This window comes from Mustela lutreola, chromosome 5 (assembly GCF_030435805.1).
Source record: "Mustela lutreola isolate mMusLut2 chromosome 5, mMusLut2.pri, whole genome shotgun sequence".
Taxonomy (NCBI): domain Eukaryota; kingdom Metazoa; phylum Chordata; class Mammalia; order Carnivora; family Mustelidae; genus Mustela; species Mustela lutreola.
The window spans coordinates 136,274,273-136,300,278 of record NC_081294.1 but is presented as its reverse complement, the minus strand read 5'-3'; the positions used below and the strand labels follow the sequence as shown (position 1 = coordinate 136,300,278).

The window sequence follows — 26,006 nt, the reverse complement described above, 5'->3', positions numbered from 1 at the left end:
AGGTCCCCAGTCTGGAAGGCTTGAGGGTCAGGCCTCGGGAGATGGAAGCCTGAGAACCCAATCCTGGGTTAGGGTTCGGGCCTAGGGGCATGGCAGGTCCCACCTGCTGGGCTGAGGCAAGCTCCCCATGGGGCTGAGTAGAGGGCGGGTCGGAGGCGACCTGGGCTTCCCGTGCACCCAGCGTTGAGCGCTTTCTCACAGGCTTTGGGCAACACCATGAGGGACCCCTGGCCGGTCCCGGGCGGCTCCCCTGAAGGTTCCCACCACCAGAAGTGAGTTTGCCAGGAATTTCTAGCCAATTCTCAGGAGCTTACTGCCCAAATTGACATTGATTTGGACAGAAAGCTCAGGAGAATTGGCCGGCACTGGGCGGTGATTCAGGCCACACGCTGGCGCTGTGATGGGAGTGCTTTCTCGCTTGTTTCTTGTTGGGGCCATATGGGGCTGCGAGGCCCATATGGCTCCCTGCTGCCCCCCGGAATAAAGTTCCCGGGTGGCAGAATGAGGGAAGCAGTGTGCATTAGGCTTTTTTTCTCAGCAGGGGGCACTGAAGGGAATGTGGCCTGAGATGGGCATGCAGGTTTCTCCCGCTCTGTTTCCCCGCAGCTCCCAAGGGCACGGTTTCCTCCTGGGTGGTGGTGGGAGATGCCAACTCCCCTGCCTTACAGGGGCTGTGGAGGTCAGAGCGTACAGCCTGTCCAGGAAGCAGGGATCAGGGATGGAAACACAGATGCAGGGCTGGGCTGAGACAAGAGGTTTGTGCTTTAATGACAGCAGGGGTAAAGGGAACAAAAATAGTAATTCTGGGGTACACAGGGCCCAGGCAGCCAGGCCCAGCCTGGCCCAGCCCAGGCCGGCTGGGCGGAAGATGCTGGCTTTTTGTCCAGGGGGCTGGTGTGTACAGATGGTGGCTGGAGACTGAAGTCTCTCGGAGACAAGGGACGGCAAAAGCCTCAGAAGTCCATGGAGCTGTGGGCCAGGTAGTCCTTGCGGCCGATGTTGCTGACCTGCTTGGTCTGCATAGCCTCGAGTTTGGGGCAGTCAGTGATTCGATGGCCCAGGCCCCCACAGAAGGCACAGCCACGCTCTCCTGGGGACACGGGGGTGAGAGTCAGCATGCTTGCAGGACCAGGCTCCACAGCCCAGACCTTGGCTTCCCATTAGATCCCACCCCCAAGCCCTCTGATACGCCACCTGGACATGTTTTATGGTGCTCCCGTTATGCTCCCCCCGCACCCCTGGCCCGTGTCCCCCGCCTGCAGTCACCTCCAATGTCCAGCATGGACTCATCCCCGCAGTGTAGCACCTGCAGCACAGGGGGCACCTTCTGCTTTGCCTCCAGCAGCAGAGCTTTCAGGTCCATCAGCACCGACTCGTCTGGGGGGGTAGGGAACTGTCAGGCCCAACCCTAGGCCCTGCAGCCAGGACCTGGGTGGCCATAGCAGAGGACCCGGGGACAGCGGAGGTGATCCCGAGGGGGCAGCCTTACCACAGGCCTTGTTGATGAAAGTGGTGGCAATGCCTGTGTTCCCAGAGCGCCCGGTGCGGCCGATACGGTGCACTGCGGAGAGGGAACAGAGCCTCTGACCTACTGCCTGTGGGGCTGGGGGCTGGCCCACCTCCCTGACCCCCACCAAGCTCCCCACCATAGTTTTCAATCTCCTCAGGCATGTCATAATTTATGACATGCTGGATGGCAGGGAAGTCCAGGCCCTTGGAGGCTACGTCTGTGGCCACCAGAACATCCTTCTTGCCTTCCCGGAACGCCTCGATAGCCTTGGTCCGTTCCTCCTGGTCTGGGGAGGGTTAGGCAGGAGCTGTTAGAGGGACGGGAGTCTGGGGAGTAGCGGTGGGCCCACCAGGCAGGGAAAGGGTTAGGAGAACGGTGGCAGTGGCAGCAGAATCCCTGTCTACACAGGCACTACCCCTGACCTTTGCCCCCATGGATGGCCACTGCCTCGACCCCCTTGAGCAGCAGGTACTCATGGATGGCATCCACATCAGCCTTCTTCTCCGCAAAGATGAGCACCTGTCCGAGAAGGCCAACTTCAGTCACAGGAGCTGACCCCAACCGAACTTCTCCAGCATGCTGCCCCCACTGCCCCCTCCCTCTCATGCCAGGAGTCCTGGGCTAGCCTGGTGGGCTACACTTACGGGTGGGGGTGTTTTCTGTAGGCATTCGAGCAAGTATACCATCTTGGCCTCCTCCTTGACATATTCCACCTCCTGCCATCACAAGGGCCAGGTCAGGTGGGCCTGCAAATGGGCTCACGAGCCATGGCCCTGCCACAGAGCCTGGGCTCCCAGTCCTAGCTGGGAGGAAACCAGAAGAAGCCTCTTGCCGTAAAGCACTGGCCGCCTGAAGGGCTGGAGATTTGAATGAAACCCCGAGTGTCCACAAGGGGGCCCCTCAACCCTACTCCAAGAGCTTCCACATGGCCAGGCCACATCCAACCCTCTTTAGTGAAACCCTGTTCCCCAGGAGCGCCTACCCACCTGGATGACATCCAGGCTAGCAGCCCCGGCGCGCCCCACGTTGATTGTGACCGGCTTTACCAGGGCACTCTTGGCAAAGTTCTGAATCTTCTTAGGCATGGTGGCACTGAAGAGTAGGGTCTGTCGCTGGCCCTGAGGAAGAGCAGGGCTAGGACTGAGGGCATGCTGAGGCCTGGGAAGACCAAGTAGCTGGGATGTCACGCCCCGAAGCAGGGCCAGTGGGTGGGCAGTGCTAGGCCTCAGGGCCTGCCACAGTTGAATGGGGTGTGCTGGGGAGGGTGGCAGGAATGGCCTAGCCAGGAAGGGACGGGTACCTTGAAGTAGGAGAAGATGGTGCGGATGTCACCCTCAAAACCCATGTCAATCATGCGGTCAGCCTCGTCCAGAGCCAGGTAGCGGCAGATGTCTAGACTGACCATCTTCTTCTGCAGCAAATCCATGAGGCGCCCAGGGGTGGCTACCATCATGTGCACACCGCTAGGGATCAAGAGAAGACCCTGAGGTCAGGGCTACCTGCCCATCCCTGCACCTATGGGCTGGCAGTCTGCTCATTCTGCTCTCTGGCCTCTTTCCTGTCTCTCCTCCCCTGTCCCCTCATCACTTCCAGCATCCTGTCCTACTTGTAAAACGTGTCTCTTCTGGATGCGCTGCAGCCTTCTTGACTACTGCTGTGCTCCAGAGCTCCTCCCCAGCCATGAATCAACTCTGCCTGACATATCCTTCCCTCTCTAGAAGACAGCGGTCCTGAAGCTCCAGCCAGACTGCACCATGTGCTCCTGCACGTCCCTTTGTAGGCATTGATGGGCTCACTTTCCCGGAATGCTAAATTAATCCCTTCTGTATCTGACTCTTCCCTGGGACCAGGAATGCCTTGAAAGAAGGGACTGGGTGTGGCCTGTCCATAACCCCAGAGCCTGGCCCAGGTCAAAGAGCACTGTCTGCTGGGGACTGCACTGTGTGGAAAGGCCACAGATCTGGCCCTGCCCTAGTGTCTCAGCCTCCATGCTGGACCACACTGAAGGACCCTGGCCTTCCTGGACATCTTGAATCCCTCACCTCTGTGTCTTCTGCCCAGAATGCCCTGACCCCCTGACCACCCAGATGCCCCCATTCCATCTGCTGTGCGCCCACAGTACCTTACCACATCCCTCTGCCCCACCCCAACTGATCTCCCCATTACATGAGGAACTCCTTGAGGATGATAACTGGAGGACAAGGAGGCTTCTGTAAGGGTCTGCAGGGGTAGCTAAAGCAAAGAGTCCTTTAGCTTGCTGAGTGGCTCTGGGGAGGCCCACAGGGTGGAGGTGCCTGTGCTTACTGTCGGATGGTTTCCATCTGCTCTTTAACAGACATGCCCCCAATGCAGAGAGCGCAGCGCAGGAGTGGGGAGCTGTCCTCCTGCAGTAGGCGGCAGTAATACTCCAGGATGCCATGGGTCTGCCGGGCGAGTTCCCGCTGTAGGCACAGGGTGGAGGTTGGCACCAGAAGGCAGTCCTGTCTCTGCCCTGCCCTCTAGCCTGGTCTGTCTTACCGAGGGGCAGATGATGAGTCCATAGGGCCCTTCGCGCTTGGAGAAAGGTAATCTCTTTTCTTGTTCCAGGCAGAACATGATGACAGGCAATGTGAACACCAGTGTCTTGCCTGAACCCGTGAAGGCAATACCTATCATGTCACGGCCAGATAGTCTGTTGGGAGAGGAGAGACCTGAGGATCAGGTTCAGTAGAATGTAGGGAATAAGTCTCCAGAAGGACACTGCTCCTCCCCATCACCGCCCCCTACAGGGCTCCCAGGTCCACACTCACATGGTGGGGATGCCCTGGATCTGAATGGGTGTTGGGTGGTGGATTCCCTTCTTCTTCAGGCCTCTCAGGATGGCTACGGAAAACAACCTCAGCATCATCCCTGTGTCTCACAGATACTGTATAGGACCCCAAAACTTTAAACTCGGCACTACCCCCTTCAAGTTACAAATGAGGCCCAGAGAAAGAGAGAGAAAAAGAAAGACTTGTCCAAGACCTCCACGATAATTGGAGCAACTGAAGTTCAAACCCAAGTCCTTCCATCTCCATTGGCTAGACCCATCTCTGCAGTTGCTGAGCACAGAGGGGGCTGGGACACAACCCTACAATTGTCTGACTACCAAAGTTCCCAGTACCTGCAGGAAATTTCATTTCCTTGAAGCTCTTGATGGGTGGTGGGATACCATCGCCTTCCACCAGGATGTGGTACTTCTTCCGAACCCGTTCATGCCGCTCTTCAGACATGCTCAGGACATAGCGGGGGGGTGTCCAACTGTGAGTGGGTGGTGGGGGTCAAGAGAGGCCCCAGGCACAGCTGGCTCTGGGGTACACCTGCCAGTCTCAGCCATATACCAGTCCAAGTTAAGAGTGAGTGACTGTCTTCCCCAGACTGAAACACATACCTGGTTTTGATCGGATCGTCGTATGTGATTCCCTTGGCCATCTCCTTCACGGACATCAAGGCTGAGGGGACAGACGTGGCTCAGGGCTGGCTCTTCCTTCCCAGAGGCCAGGCCCTCGAGATATAACATGTCTGGGGTTGTCAGTCCACCACCCACCCTGCCCTGACTACAGCCACACCTCGGCCCTCAGCCACACTCTCCAGGATCTTTTCCTCTTCTTTCAGCTGCTTCTCCTTGGCAGACTCCTTGCGGGCTGAGGAAAGAAGCAGAGGTCAGACACCAAGCACTGCACTAAGCTGAACCTCCCCGCGGCTCTCCAGCCCACCTTCAGCCTTCTCTTTGAGGTGCTGGTGCTGATCCAGGAGGCTGACGTTGGACTGAGGGCCCAGCGGGATATCGTCCTCATCTCCCCGGGGCTCGCTGCCGCTGTCCTGCTGCTCCTCCTCCGCAACACCTTTGCGCCTTCGTTGCAGTAGCTTCTGGAGCTGAGGTTCCACCAGCGCCCCGTAGAACCAAGCCCAAAACAGAGAGGCGCATTGGGCCCAGTGGGCCTGCCTCAGGATCTTGGTCGCCCGTTCCTCGTTCGCCGGAGGGCCACGGTCCCGAGTACTGCCAGCTCGCTCCACTGGAGGTCACCTCCCCCCACCGCCCCTCGACCCCGGCTCCCACGCCCCCATTCCTCTTCCGAACCCGGGCCCTCACCAGCAGTTGCCGGCGCTGCCGCAAAGGCACGTAAGGCACATAGTCTTCGTCGTCCTCATCCTCCGTCTCGGAGCGGCTTCCTGTGGCAGTCGCCTCGTCGGTGCGCGCCCGCTACAGATACACGGGAGTCAGGCTCAGTCCCCCGCTTTCACTGCCGCTCGCCACCCGCGAGGACCCCTGCCTCGCTCCTACCTTCCGCTCGGGTTCCGAGTCCTCCATCCTTTGCTGCACGCATGCGCGCCACGGTAAAACCCCGCCTCAACTTTTGAGTGAAATCCAATCGGATGTGAAGCGGAACTTGGGCGCCTAGCAACGACCTCTGAGTGCCGGGTCGCGCAGAGGGACAAACTTTCCTCGGAGAACCTGTCAGGCCGCGCTGGCGTCAAAGTCCCTTGGGCGGCTGCGCATTTGTTGCCAAGGGCCAGGGCGAAGCGTCAGACAAGGTATTATGGGACGCTGGAAGACTTGGAGCATGCGCTAAAGGCTCACAACACGAAGTCTGGCGGAAGGTCCCGAGTGGAGACGGCTGATCCCGGAGAGGCCGGCTGGCCCGCTGCAAAACCTCGCCCAGAGTCTGACGTCATCCGGCACGATCCTGGACGGGGCCAACTGGGACCCCGCCGGGGCCTCCATCCCAGGCGCGGGGACGGGGTGTGGCTTACGGAAAAATGAATCAACCTAAACGCGGCAGCTCTGACAGCCGTCCTCGTCTATGTAAGACACATAATTTCAGAGTGATGAAGGATAAATAAAATGCTGGTGACTAGTGTTTCGCTGAGGGTTTGTACATAGCTAAGGAGCGATTTTTTATTGTAAATGCTGCAATAGAGTAACTCACTGCCTGCGGAACCAGAGAAGTCTTCGAAGAGACCTGCATCTGAGCTTCCAGAGGTGTGGACTCAGAACAAGGGAGTGGAGGAAAGAGAAGCTTTCTGATTGAGGATTCTGGAGGACTGAAGGCTTGGCCATATGCCAGTACAGATTCCTCAAAGAACAAACCACGTGGCCGGCTGCTGTGCGGTGGGGTGGCCCGCGCTAAAGCTGGATAGGGAGGCTGGGTGGGCCCAGAGTATGCAGGGCCCTGACGGCCAAAGTAACTTCAACTTTAAGGGGTACTTCATTTATATTTAAACATTTTGACAGAGAGCGTGCGGGGGTGAGGGACAGAGGGAGAGGCTGGGGAGAATCTCAAGTAAACTCCATGCTGAGCAAGAGTCTGACCTGGAACTAGACCCCACGATGCTGAGATCAGGAATCTTGATTTCTGAGAGCAGAAATCAAGAGTCGGAGGGCTGAGCCACCCAGGTGCTCCTCACTGGGGACTCTTAAAAGTGGAGTGATGTGTACTACTTTTTTCTTCATTCATGTATTTATTATCAGCACATACTGGGCATTGTGCACAACGCTGAAACAGATAAAAGATGAACAAGACACAAACCTGGCTTGTGAGTTTATGGATTATTTGAGGAGACAAAAATAAAACAGGTCTTGAGGTTAAGGAGAAATATTCTAAGACCGATAAAGTAGTACTTTTTGAAGCATTGCACGGCAGGGCCTTTCAGTTGGAATGTGAAGGATAAGCAGGACATGATGAAGGGAAGGTAACTTGGGAAGAAGGAAACGTGAGTAAAGTTGGGAGACCTGTGGGTGCCAGGCCACAGGCCTGGGAGACTGAAGTAATCTGGTGGGGCTGGAGTGAAGTGCCGGGAGGCAAGGACCAAGCACGGAAGGCTCTGAGCGCCATCCACAGGTGTTTCTCTGTAGGTAAAGCAGTTCCTTGATCAGACAGGCAATTTTCGAATGATGAAGCAGAATTTTAGGTAGCTATGCCAGTTCAGCGGCAGGGCAGGAGCCCGGTGCGGGAGTTGAAGGGAGAGAGAGGAACACAGATAGTATGTATGCAGAAACAGGTTTCACCGGGGCATATGGAGACTTCTCTGGAGATTAGGAAGGGCCACAGACCAGGAACTGTGAGCCTGTGGGCGATGCCTTTTAACTTCTTTAGAAGAGAAAGCTGGCACTGACTGCCCATGGTGGGGATGAACCTGGGAGGAGGGGAAGGGAGAGGGAACAGTTTCCGATCCTGCTTCCCAACACTCTATAAAGCGCTCTTAGTGACTATGTGGCTACAGCCTCCACTGCTCCCCCACACAAGCTTAAGTGTCAGCTTGAGGAAATGACAACAGGGACAAGGAGGTAGAACACAGGTGTGTGTGACGCATTTTTTTTTTTTTTAAGCAAACCTATTATATTAAAATCTGAATTTTCAAACCAGATCTATAGGAGGTGGGAGGTAGGAATGAGGTAGTTTGCTTTACTTTACAGAAGGGTTCATTATCCTCAACTCTCAGGTACTTTGGCTGTATGTGTCATTCCCACTGAAAAGTCCGATCCAATTTACAGAAACTCCATTTACTCCACTTCCCTTGACCACGTCAATAATCCAGGCTACAGAAAAGGCTTTGAGGCTTTTCCCAGACCACCTCTCACAGCAGCTGCCCGGACACAGAGTCTCACTCCACCATCTTGCAGAGAGGGAAACAGGGCATGGGGAAGGGGCTGTTCCAGGTCACACACCAGCGTCCTCCCACCAGGATAAAGTGCACAGATGCTGCTGTTATACAGGCCTCAGATCTAACTTCTCAGCCAGACCGAGTGCACTAAAGTCACTTTCCTGTCTTGGCTTTAATTTCCTCATCTGTAAAATGGGGTAACAGTCCCACTTAGAACTGTTCTGAGAATTAAGTGGAAACTGCCAAACTGCTGCCACATAGTACATGCTCAGTGAGGCTAATGACCAAGGAAGATCCCATGCTTCTGAGTACATTCCTCACCTCACCCCTGTCCCAGACCAGCAAACCACAACACACTGACTGTGTCCAAATGTTGCTTTATCTTTCGGCAGGAAAGATCTTCACAGTATCAAAAGTAAAGAATTGAAAAACAAGAACAAAAACAAAACCAAACACAAAGAGAGCAGTGTTGGGCCAGCAGTACCATCAGCCCCCGGCCCACAGGCCAGTCCAGCCCCCAGGCTCTGAGTGAGGGGGCTGCGTAGCACCAGGAAGCGGCTCTGCGGAGGTCTTGAGGGGCCCCAGCACAGCACAGCATCCATTCAACTTTTGGTTGGTCCAGGACGTGAGGAGCAGGGAGGATCTTGGGCAGGTGTAGGGATGTGGAGGAAGAAACTGTAGACCTTCAGCTGGCAGTTGGGGGGTCTCAGGACACCCTGAAGCAGCTCGACCCGGCAGGGGGCTGAGAAAACAGAGCATGACCGTACCGTGAGTGAGCTTGTGCCCTAGCCTCCCTGTGCTGGCTCTGGGTTTCCATGGGTCCCCTGCGTAGGAGGAGCTGCCTGCCGTTTTTTGCTCCCTGGGCTGAAAATGTTGAATAGACTTCCTTGATTACCTTCAGCAGAGGATGCAGGTTGAGACCCTGCCAGGGGACAGCTCCCCGGTAGCATGTCTATCCCATCCAGGGTGGGTAAGATCCCCGACTCTGGCCTTTGCTCTCCTGCTGACAGGTGGAGGAAAGGCAGCATATGCACTCTGATTCCTGCCTCACACTCTGGGGACACAGCCCAGGCTAGGTCCCGAATCTGTGCCGGCACTGCTTTTTCACACATTCTCCGGCCTCCTGATCCCACTCTGAGGAGGGTGGAAAAGGTCAATGAAGAGCCCTTATGGTGGGGTAGGGCAGGGAGAAACATCCCCCGTCTTGGGAGAGAGATCAACCAAAGAGGGAGTCCTTGAGAGAAGATGGCTGAATGAGGTTTCTTGGCTGACAGGAGCACTGGGCTGTGGGAGGAGGTATGCCCCTTTTTCTCTGAGAAGAGGCAACAAATGAAAGTGCCAGGGGTCCCCATAAATCCTGGATCCTGTGAAAGTGGACAAAAGGGGCAGGAGGGCGCCCTAGCAGAAGCTCCTGAGTGTGTGGACATTTCAGTTTGGCAAAAGACCAGGGAGTCCAGCCCCTTCAGAGAGAGGGGCTGAGCTGAGTCTAAAGACAGTCCTGTCTCCAGGCAGCCCAAGGGGCCATAGGGAGCCCAGCCTCAAGGGTGGGGAATCCTGACCCAGAGGAGGACAAGAGACTCGGCTGAACGTCCAGGAAGTCTGCTGCCCTGGCACTTACAAGAGAAGGAGGAGGATCCTCCTGGGGTTCCATGAGTTCAGCTCACCTGCCCCAGTTTCCTGTGCTTTAAAGGCAGTTGTGTCACCAGGCAGAAAAGGCCTGATCCCAGGGACAGAGCACAGGGTTAAGATAGGGCACTGCACAGCCATTAGGCCGCAAACCGGGCACCAAGGCCTGTGGGCCAGTAACTCTTCTCTCCTGCACTATGGTGCTCAGTCCAGTGGCTTCTTGGTCTTCTGTTCTCAGTCCACAGCGTCATCTGGTATGTCAGCATTTCACACAAAAGGACCTGTGTAGGTGGTTGGGAGAGGAGCCCCGAGCCCAGCTGGGGCTAGGTCTCTTCTTCAGGAGGCAGCTTAGCTATTAATTTCTTCATGGGGCTTGCCCTGGTTGGGGAGAGAGCGCTTACAAACTCCTCCATGCCTAAATGACCTCACTGAGGCCTTGGTCTATCTCATCTGCCCTCTCCCTGGTCCTCTGGCGCTAGCCCCTTCCTGCATGGCTTTAGCTGGAAAGCACTCTAAATGGCAGCCTACCAGGCTGGGCAATGAAATTCAACCCTGAGGCTAACAATGTCAGGAGTGGGGGCAGTCATCTGGGGAGTAAGGCTGCCTCGGCTCTTGAGAGGCAGGTGGTGAGGGAAGTGGAGGCCTGGTAGAGATAGCCCAGGGATGGCAGTGCAGGAAGGGCCCTTCAGGAACATAGGCAGGAGGGCTCTAAGGAGGGTCTGGCCCAGGAGGGAGCTATGAAAGGACAGAGGCCTAGGCGTGAGGGGCCACAGGAGAAGAGATGGGGCCTGTGTCTTCAGAGCACATAGGCCTCACTGTGTCACTGCAGGGGCCAGGGCTGACAAGCCACTAGCCCAACTCGTGTGCTCCTGAGCATGAAATGGTGTGGTGGGGACACAAGGTGATAGAACTTGCAGAGAGAAGTATATGCAACACTTGGGGGTCCTCCATACCTCACTGAGCTGTGCTGGGAGTGGTTTTCTTGAGGCTGAAGTTGGTCCAGTTCACAGCAACTTTCTGACGAGTTTGCTTTGCAGAATCCAAACAGAACCTGTTAGGTTTGACAGACACCAGGAAAGCACAATCAGAGGATCCCCCTTTCCTTGCTGGACCCCATTTCTAGTCCCATGTGTCTTGGTCACTAAAGGAACCAAGTCAGCTCTGTACAACCCTTCTGGTTCTAGAGTATTGCGGCCTAGCAGGTTACGAGAGCTTTCCTGACCTTCTGGACAGGGTGCCCGCGAGCCCATGAACAGTGTATGAAGACAGTAACACTGCCTTGGGATACAGGTTAGCCCCTCACGCTGTATCTTACTCTGGCTACACTGGGCTGCCTCCTGCTCCCCTCGGTACTGGGTGTTGCTTTCAGCCTCAAACCTCTGTACCTACTAGCTCTGCTGTCACAAAGGCCCTGCTTGACCTGGCCCACTCATCCTTACTTCTCCGGTCTCAGCCTGGTTCCCATCTCTTCTGGGAGCACTGCCCACCCCTGAATCTCAGCTTGGTCTGCAACCCCACATCCTTACTCCTCCAACAGCACTTACAGCTGGACTGTGTGTTTAGGCTTTCTCTCTCCATCTAGACTGCATCTGATTTGCCTCCAGCCCAGAACTCAGCCCAGGCAGAGGAGAGAAAGTGCAAATGAATATACAAAGTAAATAAAACTGGAGAAAGTCCTGCTTCTTGGGGCCTGAAGTGCCTCCTCCTCCCTGTCCCTTACACAGATGCCTTTTCCTGCCGCGTGGCCACCTGGGTTCCAGCAGATAGACTAGTGGGAGCGAGCCTGGCAAGGCTCTCTCTCTGAGGGTGTCAGGGTGAGGGTGGGTGTTAAGGCATCCCCACACCTACCTCTTGAAGTACTCCACCTCCCGGTCAGTCTCATCCATCTCCACCCCATCCATGTCCTTGGGCAGGAACACATCGTCTAGGAAGACACAGCCAGGAGGGCTCAGTGCCCACGGCCAGGCCTCTGGGGTCATGCTCTCGGGGCAGCACTGCCCAGACGCGAGGACTACCCTCCACCCTGTGGCCTGGCTGGGTGTGGGGGGGTCAACCACTCAGTTCCTGGTGCACTCACCCAAGGAGGCGGCCGTCTTCTCCTGCTTGTTGCGGCTCCGGCGGCTGCGGCCCTTGCCCTGTGGCAAGCTCTGTGGCCTTGCTGGGCCTGGGGGCTGCACAGACTCCTGCTCCAGAGGCTGTGCTTTGGCCTCACCTGGCCAGTTTCGCCAGGAGCTGCCCTTCTCGTCGGCTTTGGGGCTGCCAGCCCAGCCTGGTCCCGGTTGGCTTCCCCGGCTCCCCTCTCCAGCCTCGGCAAAGCTGCCCACTTTGGGAGGCTCCGGGGCCTTGCCTGGCTGCTTGGAGCTGGGGGTCTGGCCCTTGGCACTGGCAGCCTCTAGGCTGGCTGGGGCCCGGGGGGCTGGGCTTGCCTCATTCTTCTTGGCCTGACTGCCCTGTCTCTTGCCCTTCCGAGGCTTCCCACTTGAGGCCACAGGCTCAGGCAGCTCCTGCTTGTAACTGGGAACCTCCTTTGGGCTTGGCTCCTCAGGGCTAGGGTTGCCTGGCTTGGGTGTCTTGACCCAGATTACCCGGGAAAGGTTGGGCACAGCGTTGAGTCTCCTCACTAGCCCATTCTCAGGGATGATACCAGGAGGGGGGCCCCTCACCTCTGTCCATGGTGGGTGAGAGCCTCTCATTTCTGTCCATGGTGGGGCCGGCTCACCTGGAACTCGTAACGTGTGGTTCTGAGAGGACCCCAAAGTCAAAGGGGATAGGTCAAGGTTAATATCAGGCCGTTGCTCTGAGGAGCCATTGAGGTTTGAGGGGGATAGGCTCTGGGGCTCTGGCTCAGCAGCCCCCTCCTTAGAGAATCCATTGCTGTCCATATTGAGCTCACACACACTGAAGCTGGCACGGATAGAGTCCTTGACAGTGTTCTTGATCTCTTGTAGACGGCTGCTCAGGAAGCTGTTGACCCGATCCAGCTCCCGGTCAGGCCACTCCAAGAGCCTCTCCCTGGCAGGCCTTGGCTCCTGGCTTCCGGAAACACTACGATTCACCTGCTTTAGAGCTTCTGCTGCCAAGTGGGCCTTTTCCTTTTCCTGCCAATATAAGAAGCAGTTTCAGCTAGGGCCCGGCAGCTGCTAGGCACAGTGTGACACCTGACACATCGGCCTGGGGCCCAGCTTTGCAGCTAACTGGCTAGACGCAGGGCCTTGGCCACCCGGACCTGCTCCCCCACTCTGCAGGAGTGAGGACGAAATGCAATGAGACCGGGGCATGTTCTGGGGATGGAGACAGACCTAAAGGATAAGTTTTTATAGCTTGTTCATCAGAGTCCCCAGTGTCAGTCCTAGAGCCTAAAACCACTAGGACTCAAAGGGATAAGAATGCAGCTAATTGCACCTTGCCTGCCAGGTCTGACCTTAAGCGGTTCATTCATTTCCTGAGTCTCAGTGGACTCATCTGCAAAAAGTGGAAAAAAAAATTACGGGGTGAAGACCAAAGTGGGGATGAACAAGAGAGGGAGATGGCTGCTACAGTCACTCTCCAGCTCTGCTGGTATTCGGGGCAAAAAAAGTTGGCATTATGAGAGGCCTTTCAAGAAGTAAGACGGGGGTGGTGAGACCACCATGGGAGGTCAGACACTCTGGGTGGCAGGAATGTGTGTATGGATGCTATGGAAGAGGGAGAAATTCTGTATAAAAGCCACTTACCACTCAGCTGCCTCAAGTAATCACGGCCAGTCCTAAAGTGTGCCTGATGGCCTACAATGCACAGCTACATGGGGCCCCACAAGTAAAAGCAGCCCCTCTGCCTAGGTGAGAACTGGGATGCTAGGCTCTCTCAGTCAGTGTGAACAGACCTGGTTCTGGAGAATGACAGTGAAGTCTGTGGACTCTGAGTCACTCCATTCCTCTACCCAACCTCCACACACCAGCAGACCAAGGAGGCCTTTAGAGGGAGAGGAGAGACAGATGTCAAAAGCCTATAGGAAGGAGGTGGTGGTGTTGGGCCAGGGGTTGGAGGACTTCCACTATTTCACATATTTCTAGCTGATTTGGGAATGGAGGGGGAGGAACAGGAAAAGGAAACTGGGGAGAGAAAAGAGGGCATGCCACCATCTCAGAGTCAACTTAAAAGAGGGTGACCCTGTGCCCCAATAGGGCTCTGCGACAGATCAATACCACCATTGTGGGACCTTGGACAAATCACTTACTCTCTCTGAACCTTACCGTTCCCCTTGGTGTATCTGGGAGAAAAACTGCCCACCTATAGCTCAGTGTTGCCCAGAGAACACCTGAGAGGGCATGTGTCCCCTTCCCCCAGTGCTGAGGAGGCTGTGACTTGGCACTGTGGTGCTCAAGCTGGGAAGCAGCTGAGCCTGCAGCAGTGTTTCTGGCCTTGTGCCATGGAGTTTAAGGCCATGAGCAGAGCTCTGAGGCCACATGGATGGATGAAGGACTGGACGGCCCGTCACATCACTCCTCTCCTGTACCAGCACAGCTTTTTCTCTTAGGAATGGAGGTTCCATGGAGGACTTCAATTGCAAAAAAGAGTTCTGCTGCTAAACAAAGAAGTCTGAAAACAATTAGTTAGAGGAAGTGACATGGAACCAAGCATGATTTGGTAGTGAGAGGAGAGCACAGAACACATGCTTTCTGTTAACGTGCCATGAGCCGGATCCTTTCCTCACATTGTCTCGTTTAATCCTTACAACTGCCCTTGTTGCGCCATTATCCTCAATTTGCAGATGAGGACAACTGACTTTGGCACAAATAAGGAACTGGCCCAAGTTCACACGGCTAGAAAGTGGCAGAGTTGGGACAGCACACCCAGGTGTGATCTGCAGTTCCTAGGTCTTTTAGTCCTGTTTGACGATCACTTCTTGACCAGTGATGATGAGGCCTGGGCTGGGCTCTGGGGGATTCAGCTGTGCATGAGGAGTCTGTTTGCGGACTTGAGTCTGCTGGGGGAGACGGGCGTGTAAATAGGCTGTTCAATTCGGAGTGAGAGCGTAAGTGCTACAGGGAAGGACGGACAAGATGCTCTGGGAACTCAGACTGGGCCATCAGAGGTGTTTCCCAGAGGAGACAGCAGCTCACTGGGCCCCGGAGAGTGACAGGGATCATCCTAGAGTGAAGACTAGCACTTTCTAGGCAGCAGGAACAGCAAGTGACTGGGGAACGGGCATACATGATCTTTAGGGAATGCCAACATTCACAGGGAGAACTGGTGTCCAGGTTTCTTTCAGGAGTGGTCGGGAGTGGTAGGCGGGAAGGCCAGGGAGGAGAGACTGAGAGATGAATCTGGCAAGCTAAGCAGGGGCTGAAGAGCCCTGCAGGTCAGGTTCAAGTCTGCGTTTGACGCTGAGGGCAATGTTTGGCCACTGAAGGCTTTTTTAGTAGCAGCGGTAGGGTGGGGAGAAGTGGGTGGTTTGACCTATTGGGAGGTTGTGTGGCCAGGACTCAAGGACAGGTGGGGAGATGGGATGAGCCACAAAAAACAGCCACAAATACTGATGACTACTGGGGCCGCCGCCGCTTCCCTGACCACGTGTGCTCTCCATTGAGCCTTTCTGTGCATCACTGTTTCATTCCCGCAACCATCTGAGTTAGGCTCTACTGTTATTCTCATGTTGTGGATGAAGAAACTGAGGCCTAGAGGTGAAGTGATATGCCCAAGGTCATCCAGCAAGTGTGCAGAGCCAGGTTTCAAACTGAGGTCCAATTCCAAGGCCCGCTGCTCTCGATTACCACGATGCATTCCTCCCAGGATGGCACCCTGGGTTCTGGTTCGGGCAACTTGGTGGCTGGTGGCGCCATCAACTAGACAACAGTGGAGAAGGAAGAGCAGGCCTCCTTGGAGAGAGAGAACAAGCTCAGTTTTGGATGTGCTCAGTCTGAGGACCAGGACATCTGTGAGGAGGTGCCTCGTAGCAGCAGGAGTTTTCAATGTCAAGTTCAGGGAGGAAATATGAAGACATAGTGAACCAGGAAAAACACTATCTAGATGGCTTTCTTTGCTAGGGAGAGGGCCTCAAGGGGAGAGTCAGAAGAAAGGAAGAGGGGTCCATGAAGGAGACAAAAGAGAGGTCAGAGAAGGTAAAAAATTTGGAGAACACGCATTCCCACTGTTCTTCCCTTCCGCCACCTGGCCAAGGACATGTGAGCCAAAGAGAACATGTTTGAAAAGGATAACCAATACAAAATGCCTAGTGGACAGAGAAGATGGGTTAAGAGGGTATGGTTTAGCAACAAAGATGTCACTGGTGGTTCTGTGGCGGGGAGGGAGGAAAACAGTTTGCAATGAGCTGATAGAAAAAACAGTGAATGCAGACAGCAGTTTTCAAGAAATTTGACTGGGATGGGAGGAAAGAGATAAGGTGATGGCAAGAGAGAGGCTGTATGCTCAAGGCACAAAAGAGAGTGAAATGCTGATGGGAGCCAGCCTAGGAGAGGCCGGAGCCAGGGCAGGAAGCCAACCTTAGATTGAGGTGGCGGGAAAGGACTGCACGGCCTTAAGCAGAAGGGGTAACTCTTCTCTCATGACAAGAAGGAAAGTCTGCCGGTGGAATGGTACGACGTTTGAGGAAGTGCCTATTCACTGGCTTTTTTCCTTGTTGAACCAGGAAATGAGTTCATCTAACAAAAAAGAAAAGAGGGGTGGGTAAAGCCTGGAGATTGGAAAAGAATCTGGAGGGCTGACAAAGGGTCTGTGAATAGAAGTGATGAAGAACAAGTAGACCAGAGGCCTGCTAGGCAATGTGAAGGCGCAGGCAAGCAGGGGACCACACGGCCTGGGTGCCACAGACAGATATGATCCAGCACTTTCCTAGAGGTGTGGAAGGGGAGAGGCAGGGAGGGGGTCAAACCCAGGGCTGTGATTTTTCTTAGTGGGTGTAATAGAAGAGCAACAGGACAAGGAAATGAGAGTATTGGTAAGACAGCGAGTGAATGATGGTCAGGGGATCTCTATGGCTTAGGAAGAGGAGAAAGGGCAAGGTGACAGCCTTCAGTGGATGAAGAGGAGTGGCCAAGAGACTGTAGATGGCAGAGCCAGGGTCAATTTCAAAGGAGTAGGGGTTAGTACATGAGAGATAGTCACAGTCTGGAAGTGGTACAAGGGAGCAGAAAGATACTCAGCTTTTTTGGTCTCCTGAGGTGTGAGAGAATGAGCAATCTCCACTGGACGGCTCCCAGGAGAAGCTGTTTTTGATGGATAGCCAGACTGTGGTTAAGTTTGAGAGGTAGAGGAAGAACACTGGAGAGGAGGCTGATGCATAACGGATAATGACCATGACTGCCTATCACCTGACCTTGCAACTGCCTGGTGCAATGTTGCACTCTGGCTTCTAGACTGGACCAGGCAGACAGAAGTGGTGCAGCAGGTTTCTGAATGAGTGCGTGGAGTGTGATAAATGGCAGGGGAGAGACACGTGTGAGGTACAGTACTGTAGAAGAAGTTACCTGAGGAGATCTGAGCTTGGAAGGAAGTTGCCAGGAGGAAAAGGAAGGGAGAGAAGAGTGTTACTAGCCTTATCAGCAAATGGGTAGGGATGTGTGGGCACACAGATTTATGAAAAGCACACCAGACCCGGGAACTTCAAAGTATTCCTGCTTGCTGAGACCTAACTGGAAACCACTGCCTCAAGAAGCCAGGGAAGGCTGAGAGACTGCTGTTGCCCACCGGACACTTCTGGTCAGGCAGCACTGGATGGGAGAAAGTAAGTGCTGACCATTTTCTGAAGGCAGTGGTGGGACCGCTTGGCTCACTACTTCAGGCTGCAGGGAAAGGGTCCTGGTTTGTCCTTTGGGCTGGAAAAAGATGTGGAATTACTGCTGCTTTCCAGAGCACTAGGGCTGTTTGACCACCCAGGACCTGGAGCTAGCTGGTTGTCACAACCAACTCTTCAGCTGCTGGGCTCCTAAGTGTGGCACTGTGCAGATGCAGCTGGGGGCAGGCAGGTGAAGAGGTAACTAGGTGGCAGGGGATGAGTTGCCAAGCCCAGAGGCTCGCCTGGGAGCAGGGCTACCCAGGAATAGCTTATTGGATTCTCTCCTCAGCCCTCTGAGGAGCTCCCTCAGCCCATGGGCTGGGTCACTCCCATGGCTTCAATTACATCTCCAAGCTGACAATTCCCAGCCCCACACCTCCATCTCCACTTGGAGGTCTCCTGAGAACCTCTGCGTCAACGTGCCCCAACTGAATTCCCTGTCTTCTGCCAATCCTGTCCTTGCTCAGTGAAGGGCACACCATCCTGCCAGTCACCCAGGCAAACACCTGGAAGACATCTCTGACTTCATCTCTGTTCCATCATCAGATCACCAAAGCGAGTCATGTCTGCTTCCCTTGCTCCAGACTCACCATCAATCAGCTTTCCCTGGGCCTCAGTGTCCCTTCAGGGAGGGTCATGCCTCTAGGCCACCTTCCACAGGGCCACACGGTCATGGTGGCAAACAGATCTGACGAAGTACATCCTTTGATAAAAGCCCTGCAGTGATGCCCCCTCAGCAACAGGACCAAGTCAGAACTCTTCAGTGGGACCTATGAGGCCCTTTCTCACCTCTACTAACTGTTCTGCCTCTCCTCTATTTGAGCTTGGACTAACCTCAACTGCTGTGAATGTTCTATGCCTGCTACCAGAAGATTCTCCTGATGAAACAGAACTCACTCCCTGAAACTCAGCTCTCAAGCCAGCCTCTTGGTAAGCCATTTCCAGCGTGCCCAACCTGGATGGGGGGGCTTCTCTCATCCCCAGGCTTGTCACATGATAACATGCTCGTCCAGTTTTGTGTCAGTCTCTCCACTGGACTGAGCTTCTCCAGGGTGAGAACTTAACTGCGTCATGCTTTGGCTCCCAGTATTTGCAGAAGTGTTTGCTGAATGAATACATGACTGACTGACTGAAGCAAGTCCTGTGCTTTGAGGAATCCAGCAAGCAGCTTCTGAGGCCAGGACTCATCTTTCCTCCAATCACTGGCCCCAGGCTCCCTGACCCTGATGCCTCCCAAACGCATTCAGACCTTCCCAGAGCAGTGAGCTGCGCCGAAGCTTCTGGCAGCCAACATCACTCATGCCCCACAAGTCTTGGGGGGTTGGGGCGAGGGATTCGTCAGGGAGGAGAGGCAGTAGAACTAGGCTCCCCCCCCACACCCACCTTCTTTTTCAGCTTGTGCCGGGCCCGCTTGGCGGCCCTGGCGCTGTTGGGGGCTTTAGGCTCCGTGCTGTTGATGAATTCCAGCAGCTCATCCACATCTCGGTGGTCCACGGCGGGCTCCCCAGGGATCCCGCCCAGGGCGCCCCCCTTCACGGGCAGCTCCTCTTTCCGCCTGGTCAGCCTCGAGCGGAGCTTCTCTCGGATCTCTGTATAATTCCGACTCGTCGGGGCAGCGGGTGGCTGGGGGAGGGGGAGGTGCTGATGTTACACCCTGGGCCTGGGAAGCCCGGAGCACTCCCACCCGCTGGCACCGAACATGTGGCGAGAAGTGAGACAACTGTTCTTTCTACTATAGCCGCAAAGGCCAAGTGGCTTCAGCCTCCGCCAGACCCAGAGCTGAGGCGGTGGTGGGCGGAGGGAGTGGGAGGTACGTAACAGCATTGTGAGCACACTGACTTGGGAGCCAGGAAAGCAGGTTTGAGCCCGGGCTTTGTCACTTGGAAGCTGTATGACCTTGGGCAGGTCACTGAGTCTTTGTGTGCCTCGATTTTGTCATCTCTAAAATGAGAATAATTACTTTTAGTTTAAAGGTGACTAACAATGTAATTACTTTCATTTCTTCCGTCCTCAACTGCTCTACCCTACCCGGCGGCCCTTTCCTCTTCACTTTAGGAGACTTCTGAGCTGCTTTCGCCCTCTGTCCAGAAACAGCATGTACTCTGCCCTGAGCCTCCTGCCTGGTGCCATCTGGGCTCACGGCCTGTCCCTCGCTGGCTCTCACGCTTGGGGGACGGAGAGCCTTTGCTTCCATTCTGCCTTCATCACGCACAAGCGTTCGCTTCTCTGTGATTACACACGTATGCATGCTCATCAGAATCATAGCTTTCTCTCTGCCACTTCCTTTCCTTTTGCCTAAGGAAAAAAAGTCAATCTTAAGAGAAACCATGAAAAAAGCAAAGGTAGCAAGGTGTTTAAAAATCCCTACCTCACCAATGTGCTGTAAGGATCAAGTGAGCGGACACAGGCTGCGAGGACTCAGAGGGTCCCAGTGTGGTGGTTATCCCTGTGAGTGGGGGGGTGGGGGGTGGGGGGTAGGGGGGGGTAGGAGAGTTGGGGGGTGGGGGTGTCTCTGGGGAGAGCAGCTCCTTTGGCTCACCTTGACTGGCCCCCAGCCCTCTCTGGCCTGGGCAGGTTCACTCACCGCATTGTGGCCGAAGAACTCACAGTAGCAGCAGTCACAGAACTTTCCATCTCTCTGGTGAGTGGAGGATGAGGTGCAGGAGCTGCGCTCTGAGCTGCTGTCCTCTTCTTCACCCAGGCCCTCATCTGCTTCGCAGGGCTGGGGCAGCTGGCAGGCCAGACCACTGTGTGTAAACTTGTGTCCCTTGCACCCAGGGTCCCTGCTGATGGGGGAGAAAGACAAGCCCACAGGTGAGGGAGGGCAGGGAAGGAGCAGGCCGCAGCAGGAGCCTGGGGAAGCACCCCCACCACTGCAGTTCCGAATACCCTTCGTCTGCCTCATCCCACAAAGGCCAAGGCAGTCAGGTCATATCAGTATTTCTCACAGTAACAAAGCCAACACCCTCGCTGTCTCTCAGGCCCTGTGCCTGCACCCACTGTGTGGCCCTCTTGGAGGGTCACACAGTGGGCGTGTATACCTCTCTATGCTACTGTATATCACACTTTACTCTGATGGTCTGTTTGCCCACCTGTTTCTCAGAGCAGACTGCATTCTCTAAGGGCAGGAACTATGCCACTTCTATATTTAGGTCCCAGTGTGGAGCATAACAGCACTGTACACAGCACGTGCTCAGTAAGTAGGTATCCAAACAGATTAGTGGGCCGATGGCTACCCTGGAGCATCCAAAGGAGGCTGAGGTCAATTTCATCCTCTAAGGTTCTTCGATGGAGTCTGCCCCAGTGGGTAGAGCTGCCTTCATGTGGGGCCTTATAGTTAGGAAAGGAATTGTCCCATGTGGCCCAGACTCTAAGAGTGATTTTACTGTTTGGGTCTGGTACTCTAATTAGCATTATTATTTCTAAGCGTCTCCCAAGTCCTCCAAAATAGATGTTGCTACCCCCATCCTACAGTGGAAGTAACTTTAAGAGTCCGAGTGCTTAACTGTTTTGCTCAAAGAGTGGCTAGGACTCAGCCTGTGCCTTGCAAAGTTCATGCCCTCCCACTGTACTGCTTTGCCTCTGGACTTGAGGATGCACTGGGGGCATCAAGTAATACAGCCCATTTTTTCAGGGTAAGAAAAGACCTGGGCCCACGAAGTCCCATAATTGGAGCCGGAAGAACAAAAGCCCTGGGTTAGAAGCTGGAGTGCCCTGGGCTGGGGACAAGGGGTGGGAGCTAAGAGAAATGGCAGGGTGAGGAGCAGTGAGGCGGCTTGGCTCTCAGGGCAGTCTATTGAGCAAGAAGTAGAAAACAAGGGGCAGAAACCATTATCAGTGGTACTCAGAGAAGCTGAATCCAAACTAACCATTTCTCACCCACATTAGCAAAATCAAAGCACCCAGTGCTGCTGAAAATAAGAAGACACTAGCACCCCAAGATTGGTGGTTACATCAATTTGGAGAGCCCTTTGGAAAGCAATTTTTCAATGTGTATTAAGAATCCCCGGGGCACCTGGGTGGCTCAGTGAGTTAAGCCGCTGCCTTCGGCTCAGGTCATGATCTCAGGGTCTTGGGATCAAGTCCCACATCGGGCTCTCTGCTCAGCAGGGGGCCTGCTTCCCTTCCTCTCTCTGTGATCTCTTCCCTTCCTCTCTACTACTGTGATCTCTCTTAAAAAAAAAAAAAAAATCCTCAAAAAAGGGGCACCTGGGTGGCTCAGTGGGTTAAAGCCTCTGCCTTCAGCTCAGGTCATGATCCCAGGGTTCTGGGATCTAGCCCGCATCAGGCTCTCTGCTCAGTGGGAAGCCTGCTTCCTCCTCTCCCTCTGCTGCCTCTCTGCCTACTTGTGATTTGTCTGTCAAATAAATAAATAAAAATCTTAAAAAAAAAAAAAAAATCCTCAAAAAAGACATTTTGACAACCTTTAAACTAAAAACTTCTTTCTTTCTGAGGGACCTATTCCAAGGAGAAAAAAAACACAAAAGAGGAAAAAGCTTTAAGCAAAGCCATCTTTAGAGAGATTATTTACAATGTTAAAATACTGGTGACTTAAATCATCAGCAACTGGAAAACAGTGAAGTATACTATGGAGAATATTCTCTAGCCTTAGGCCAAGAAGACCACATAGGAACCAAACAAGGAAAGCTGAGTGAAACAGGACAACAAAAAGCTGCACACTTTATAGACACCACCACCGTGTGGGAAAGACCTGTAAGGAAAACTGCCAGCACTGGTGGTACTGGGGTGGTGGGATTTTACAATGAGAAAATACAAATGCGTACTAAACACAGATCTGATTTATAATACAAAAATACACACTTCTCCAAAGAATTTTATCTTCCACATCTCCATTACTATAAACTTCCTCAGTACTCAGTTACTTCAGGGAATCCTTAAGCCTGTACTTCCGAACTCAAATACAGATTTGGGTGCAAGGACGTTTATTACAGCCTTGTTTTTAGTGGCTAAAAACTAGAAATGCCCAGGGGTGCCTGGGTGGCTCAGTGGTTAAGCGTCTGCCTTTGGTTCAGGTCATGATCCCCAGGGTCCTGAGATTGAGCCCTGTGTTGTGTCGGGGCACCCTGCTCAGTGGGGAGCCTCCTTCTCCTTCTGCCTGCCACTCTGTGTCCTTGTACTCACGCTCTCTGTCAAATAAATAAAATCTTAGAAACAAAAATCAGAATGCCCCAATGTCCAGAAACAGGGGAATGATAAATTATGCTTAGAGGTATACAGTAAGACATTTTGTGGTCACTTGAAAGTTTTTTTGAAGAATCTTAACTGGGGAAATGATCTATAATGTTAAAAAAGAACTACACAACAATGTATAAACATGGACCTAATTTATATGCAGAGACATCAGAAGAAATATATACTGCAGTATTACAAACTGGGGCACCTGGGTGGCCCAGTGGGTTGGGGCTTCTGCCTTCGGTTTGGGTCATGATCTCAGGGTCCTGGGATCGACACCCGCATCGGGCTCTCTGCTCATCGGGGAGCCTGCTTCCCTCTCACTCTCTGCCTGCCTCTCTGCCTACTTGTGATCTCTCTCTTCTGTCAAATAAATAAATAAACTCTTAAAAAAAGAAAAAAAAGAAGTTGATCATTCGTGGCACATGGGTGGCACTCAGTCAGTTAGGTGTCCAACTCTTGATTTCAGCTCAGGTCATGAGCTCAGGGTTATGAAACTGAGCCCTGTGTTGGGCTCTGAGCTCTCCGGGGCGTCTTCCTATGGATTTTCTTTCTCTCCCTCTGCCCCTCACCCTGCTCGTGCACGTGTGCTCTCTCTCTCTCAAAATAAATAAATAAACCTTAAAAAAAAAAGTTTGGGGCGCCTGGGTGGCTCAGGTTGAGCCTCTGCCTTCAGCTCAGGTCATGATCTCAGGGTCATGACGAGCTGAAGGCAGAGGCTTAACCTGGGATCGAGCCCTGCATCGGGCTCTCTGCTCGGCAGGGAGCCTGCTTCCTCCTCTCTTTCTCTGCCTGCCTCTCTGCCTACTTGTGATCTCTGTCAAATAAATAAATAAAAATCTTTAAAAAAAAAGTTTATTGTTAGGTTGTGAGGAAATTTTTTCTTCATTAGACATCTCTGAATTTTTCCAAGTTTTTATTTTTTAAAAGATTTTATTTATCATTTGACAGAGAGAGACACAGCGAGAGAGGGAACACAAACAGGGGGAGTGGGAGAGGGAGAAGCAGGCTTCCTTGCCGAGCAGGAAGCCTGATGCAGGGCTTGACCCCAGGACCTTGGGATCATGACCGGAAACAAAGGCAGACGCTTAATGACTGAGCCACCAAAGCGCCCCTCCAAGTTTTTAAAAAAACAATAAACACCTACTTCTGATTGTAAAAACTATACAAAAGACACAGAGTCTACCCTTTTTTTATTTTCTAAGATTTACTTCTCTATCCTAGAGAGATCATGAGCCGGGGAGGGGGGATAGCTTTGTAAAGTTTCTCAACTCAAGGCTGAAATTGGCAGGGAGTATGCCCTTCGTGCCACTCACTTACCTGTGAGTGCTAGGGAGCTGCTGAGAGCTGGGAGGTGGGAGGAGAGGCCCGCTGCAGTGCCCACTGCAGTGCCCGCTACAGGGGTGGCTGCACCCCGAGAATGGTGGAGGCATCTTCAGGAGCGGCATGCTGGTGGAGGGCAGGTGGGGGGTCTGACATACCCCTGGGGTGTGGGGGGCGGCAGCAGCGGCAACAGGGCATTCTGAAGCCTGGGCAGGGAAAGGCGCTGCCGGGGTGGCAGGCAGCAGGTGTGGGTGGGGTGGAGAGCCGAAGGATCCGGGGTGAGACGGGATCAGCGATGCTGGCTGGGGGTGGTGGCCAGTGGGGCTGTTAGGTGGAGCAGTGAGGTCTGAGTGCCGGTGGTGCTCCGAGATAGAGAAGACCTCACCTGTGGATGGATGGGGAAGAAGGAGGTCAGAGAGAGAGCCAAGACCCTAGAAAGGAAAGCCCAAGGGCTCACTGTCACAACATCCTGCTTACTGTGACCAGAGGGTACCTGTCTGGGGACAGCCTCTCAGCACAGTGAACCATGTGAACTTTTGAAAAGTCTAGCAGTATCTTGGGCTGGAGAGTTTTCCCTGCAGGGAGCAACTTGGTTGGACAGGCTTGAGGAGCCCAGATCTGAGAGAAGGACCCAGGAATGCCCACCCCATGGAAGGCCACAGCACCTCTGCTGTGAAACAAATAGGGGATATGTGTCCTATCTCTTGGGGTTTCTCTAGGGGTCTCTCCAGGACTTGCGTGCTTGTAAGCATTCCTCGGGTCCAGAAAAGGGTCTAGAGAAGCCAGTGGAGCCACAGGCCAAAGCTCTGCCTCTGGGCCATAGGGACTGAGGCAGCCAGGGTATGCCAGACTCTGGGGTGGCCCAATATCAGAGAAGTACGAAAAGGCTTTGCTGAGTCTTCTTTGGCTTATGGATCAAAATAAATGGAATTCTATTCAAGTCCCACAATTCTGGGAGTAGCACCCCTTTGGAGAACTCAGGCCCTCAATTTTGTTATTCTTCTTCTTCTGTATTTTAATTCCAATATAGTTAACATGGAGTGTTACACTCATCTCAAGCCCTCAATTTAGAAATAGACATTAACGAATATTTACATAGTACCTCAATAACCCAAGAATTTTTCTTTGGGTATCTAAAGGTTAACTCAGAGTATAAAGAAAGCTTATATAAACGTGACCTTGGCAAATAATTCTGGCAGTCTGCACCAGCAACTTCTTGTGCTTTTACATGTGTCCCTTAGGTGGAGAAAAGAAGTTCTGAGAAGACAAAGCACCTGGGTCCTCTGTGCTGCTGCAGGGGACGGACAGGTGTTAGGTGGCTGATGTCCAAACTCCCTAAGGACACTCCCAGACTCCACTTTCTGTTCAGCCAGTGTTTACCACGTCCTCTCCTGAATCTGAAGGGAAAGCTGTCAGAGCCAATGACAATATTTTTCAACTTCAGAGTTCTGGGGAAAGGAGTGTCATGGAGACAGCCAAGGGCTAGGTATCCCCTGCTTCCATCAGAACAGATCCTTTTTTACTTATTTTGATAACTGACCTGGTTTGTCGAACACAGTGGTTAGAAAAACATAGCTCTCTACATTTATGCGGCCTGGCTCTCTCCCGAGCTCAGAGACTCACCAGGGACGGTAGAAGGACTCCCGAGTGAGCTACCCGGCACGGCCCCACTGGAGTGCGGAGAGTTCCAGAGGCCCGAGAGCTTATGTGCTGACAGGAAGGAGCTGGGATCCCAGTCCCCTGAGTTCCCATGGCAGGAGGAGGAGGACGAGGACGATGAAGAGGAGGACGAAGAGGAATGAGAGTCACCCCCACAAGACTGTGATTTGCAGGATGTGTGTGACAAGGAGATCTGGAGAAGGGGGAAGAAAAAGGCTCATGGTAAAACAGCAAACATCAGAGCCAACCCTCTGCTGCCTTAACTTACTCAGGAGCACCTCCTCCTCCAAGCCCTGT

General features: G+C 53.7%; 2 protein-coding genes across 33 annotated transcripts in view; both read right to left on the bottom strand.

Moving 5' to 3' along the window:
- Positions 1-728: 728 nt before the first annotated feature.
- Positions 729-5,963, bottom strand: DDX41 (DEAD-box helicase 41). The gene is made up of 17 exons (XM_059175709.1): positions 5,814-5,963; positions 5,622-5,732; positions 5,245-5,404; positions 5,098-5,172; positions 4,920-4,980; positions 4,653-4,789; positions 4,300-4,372; positions 4,028-4,181; positions 3,815-3,951; positions 2,811-2,973; positions 2,497-2,628; positions 2,155-2,226; positions 1,933-2,029; positions 1,647-1,796; positions 1,490-1,561; positions 1,267-1,377; positions 729-1,090 (listed from the first exon to the last, which is right to left on the bottom strand). The coding sequence occupies exons 1-17, from the start codon at positions 5,838-5,840 to the stop codon at positions 954-956; spliced, it is 1,869 nt and encodes a 622-aa protein (XP_059031692.1). The 5' UTR covers positions 5,841-5,963; the 3' UTR covers positions 729-953.
- A 2,528-nt stretch (positions 5,964-8,491) lies between these two features.
- The window catches only part of FAM193B (family with sequence similarity 193 member B), a 32,405-nt gene continuing 14,890 nt past the window's right edge, over positions 8,492-26,006 (bottom strand). For 17 of the 32 annotated variants that reach the window (XM_059175678.1, XM_059175680.1, XM_059175701.1 and 14 more), the window contains 8 exons: positions 25,674-25,902; positions 24,048-24,435; positions 20,119-20,320; positions 18,918-19,157; positions 11,838-12,858; positions 11,609-11,684; positions 10,714-10,811; positions 8,492-8,876 (listed from right to left, as the gene is read on the bottom strand). In XM_059175678.1, the coding sequence (XP_059031661.1) occupies positions 10,715-10,811; positions 11,609-11,684; positions 11,838-12,858; positions 18,918-19,157; positions 20,119-20,320; positions 24,048-24,435; positions 25,674-25,902 (2,253 nt within the window). In that variant the 3' untranslated portion in view covers positions 8,492-8,876; position 10,714. Of the gene's footprint in view, positions 8,877-9,029; positions 9,138-9,798; positions 10,042-10,713; positions 10,812-11,608; positions 11,685-11,837; positions 12,859-18,917; positions 19,158-20,118; positions 20,321-24,047; positions 24,436-25,324; positions 25,448-25,673; positions 25,903-26,006 lie in introns of those variants that run through there. The other 15 variants (XM_059175679.1, XM_059175681.1, XM_059175688.1 and 12 more) reach the window with 11 other exon arrangements.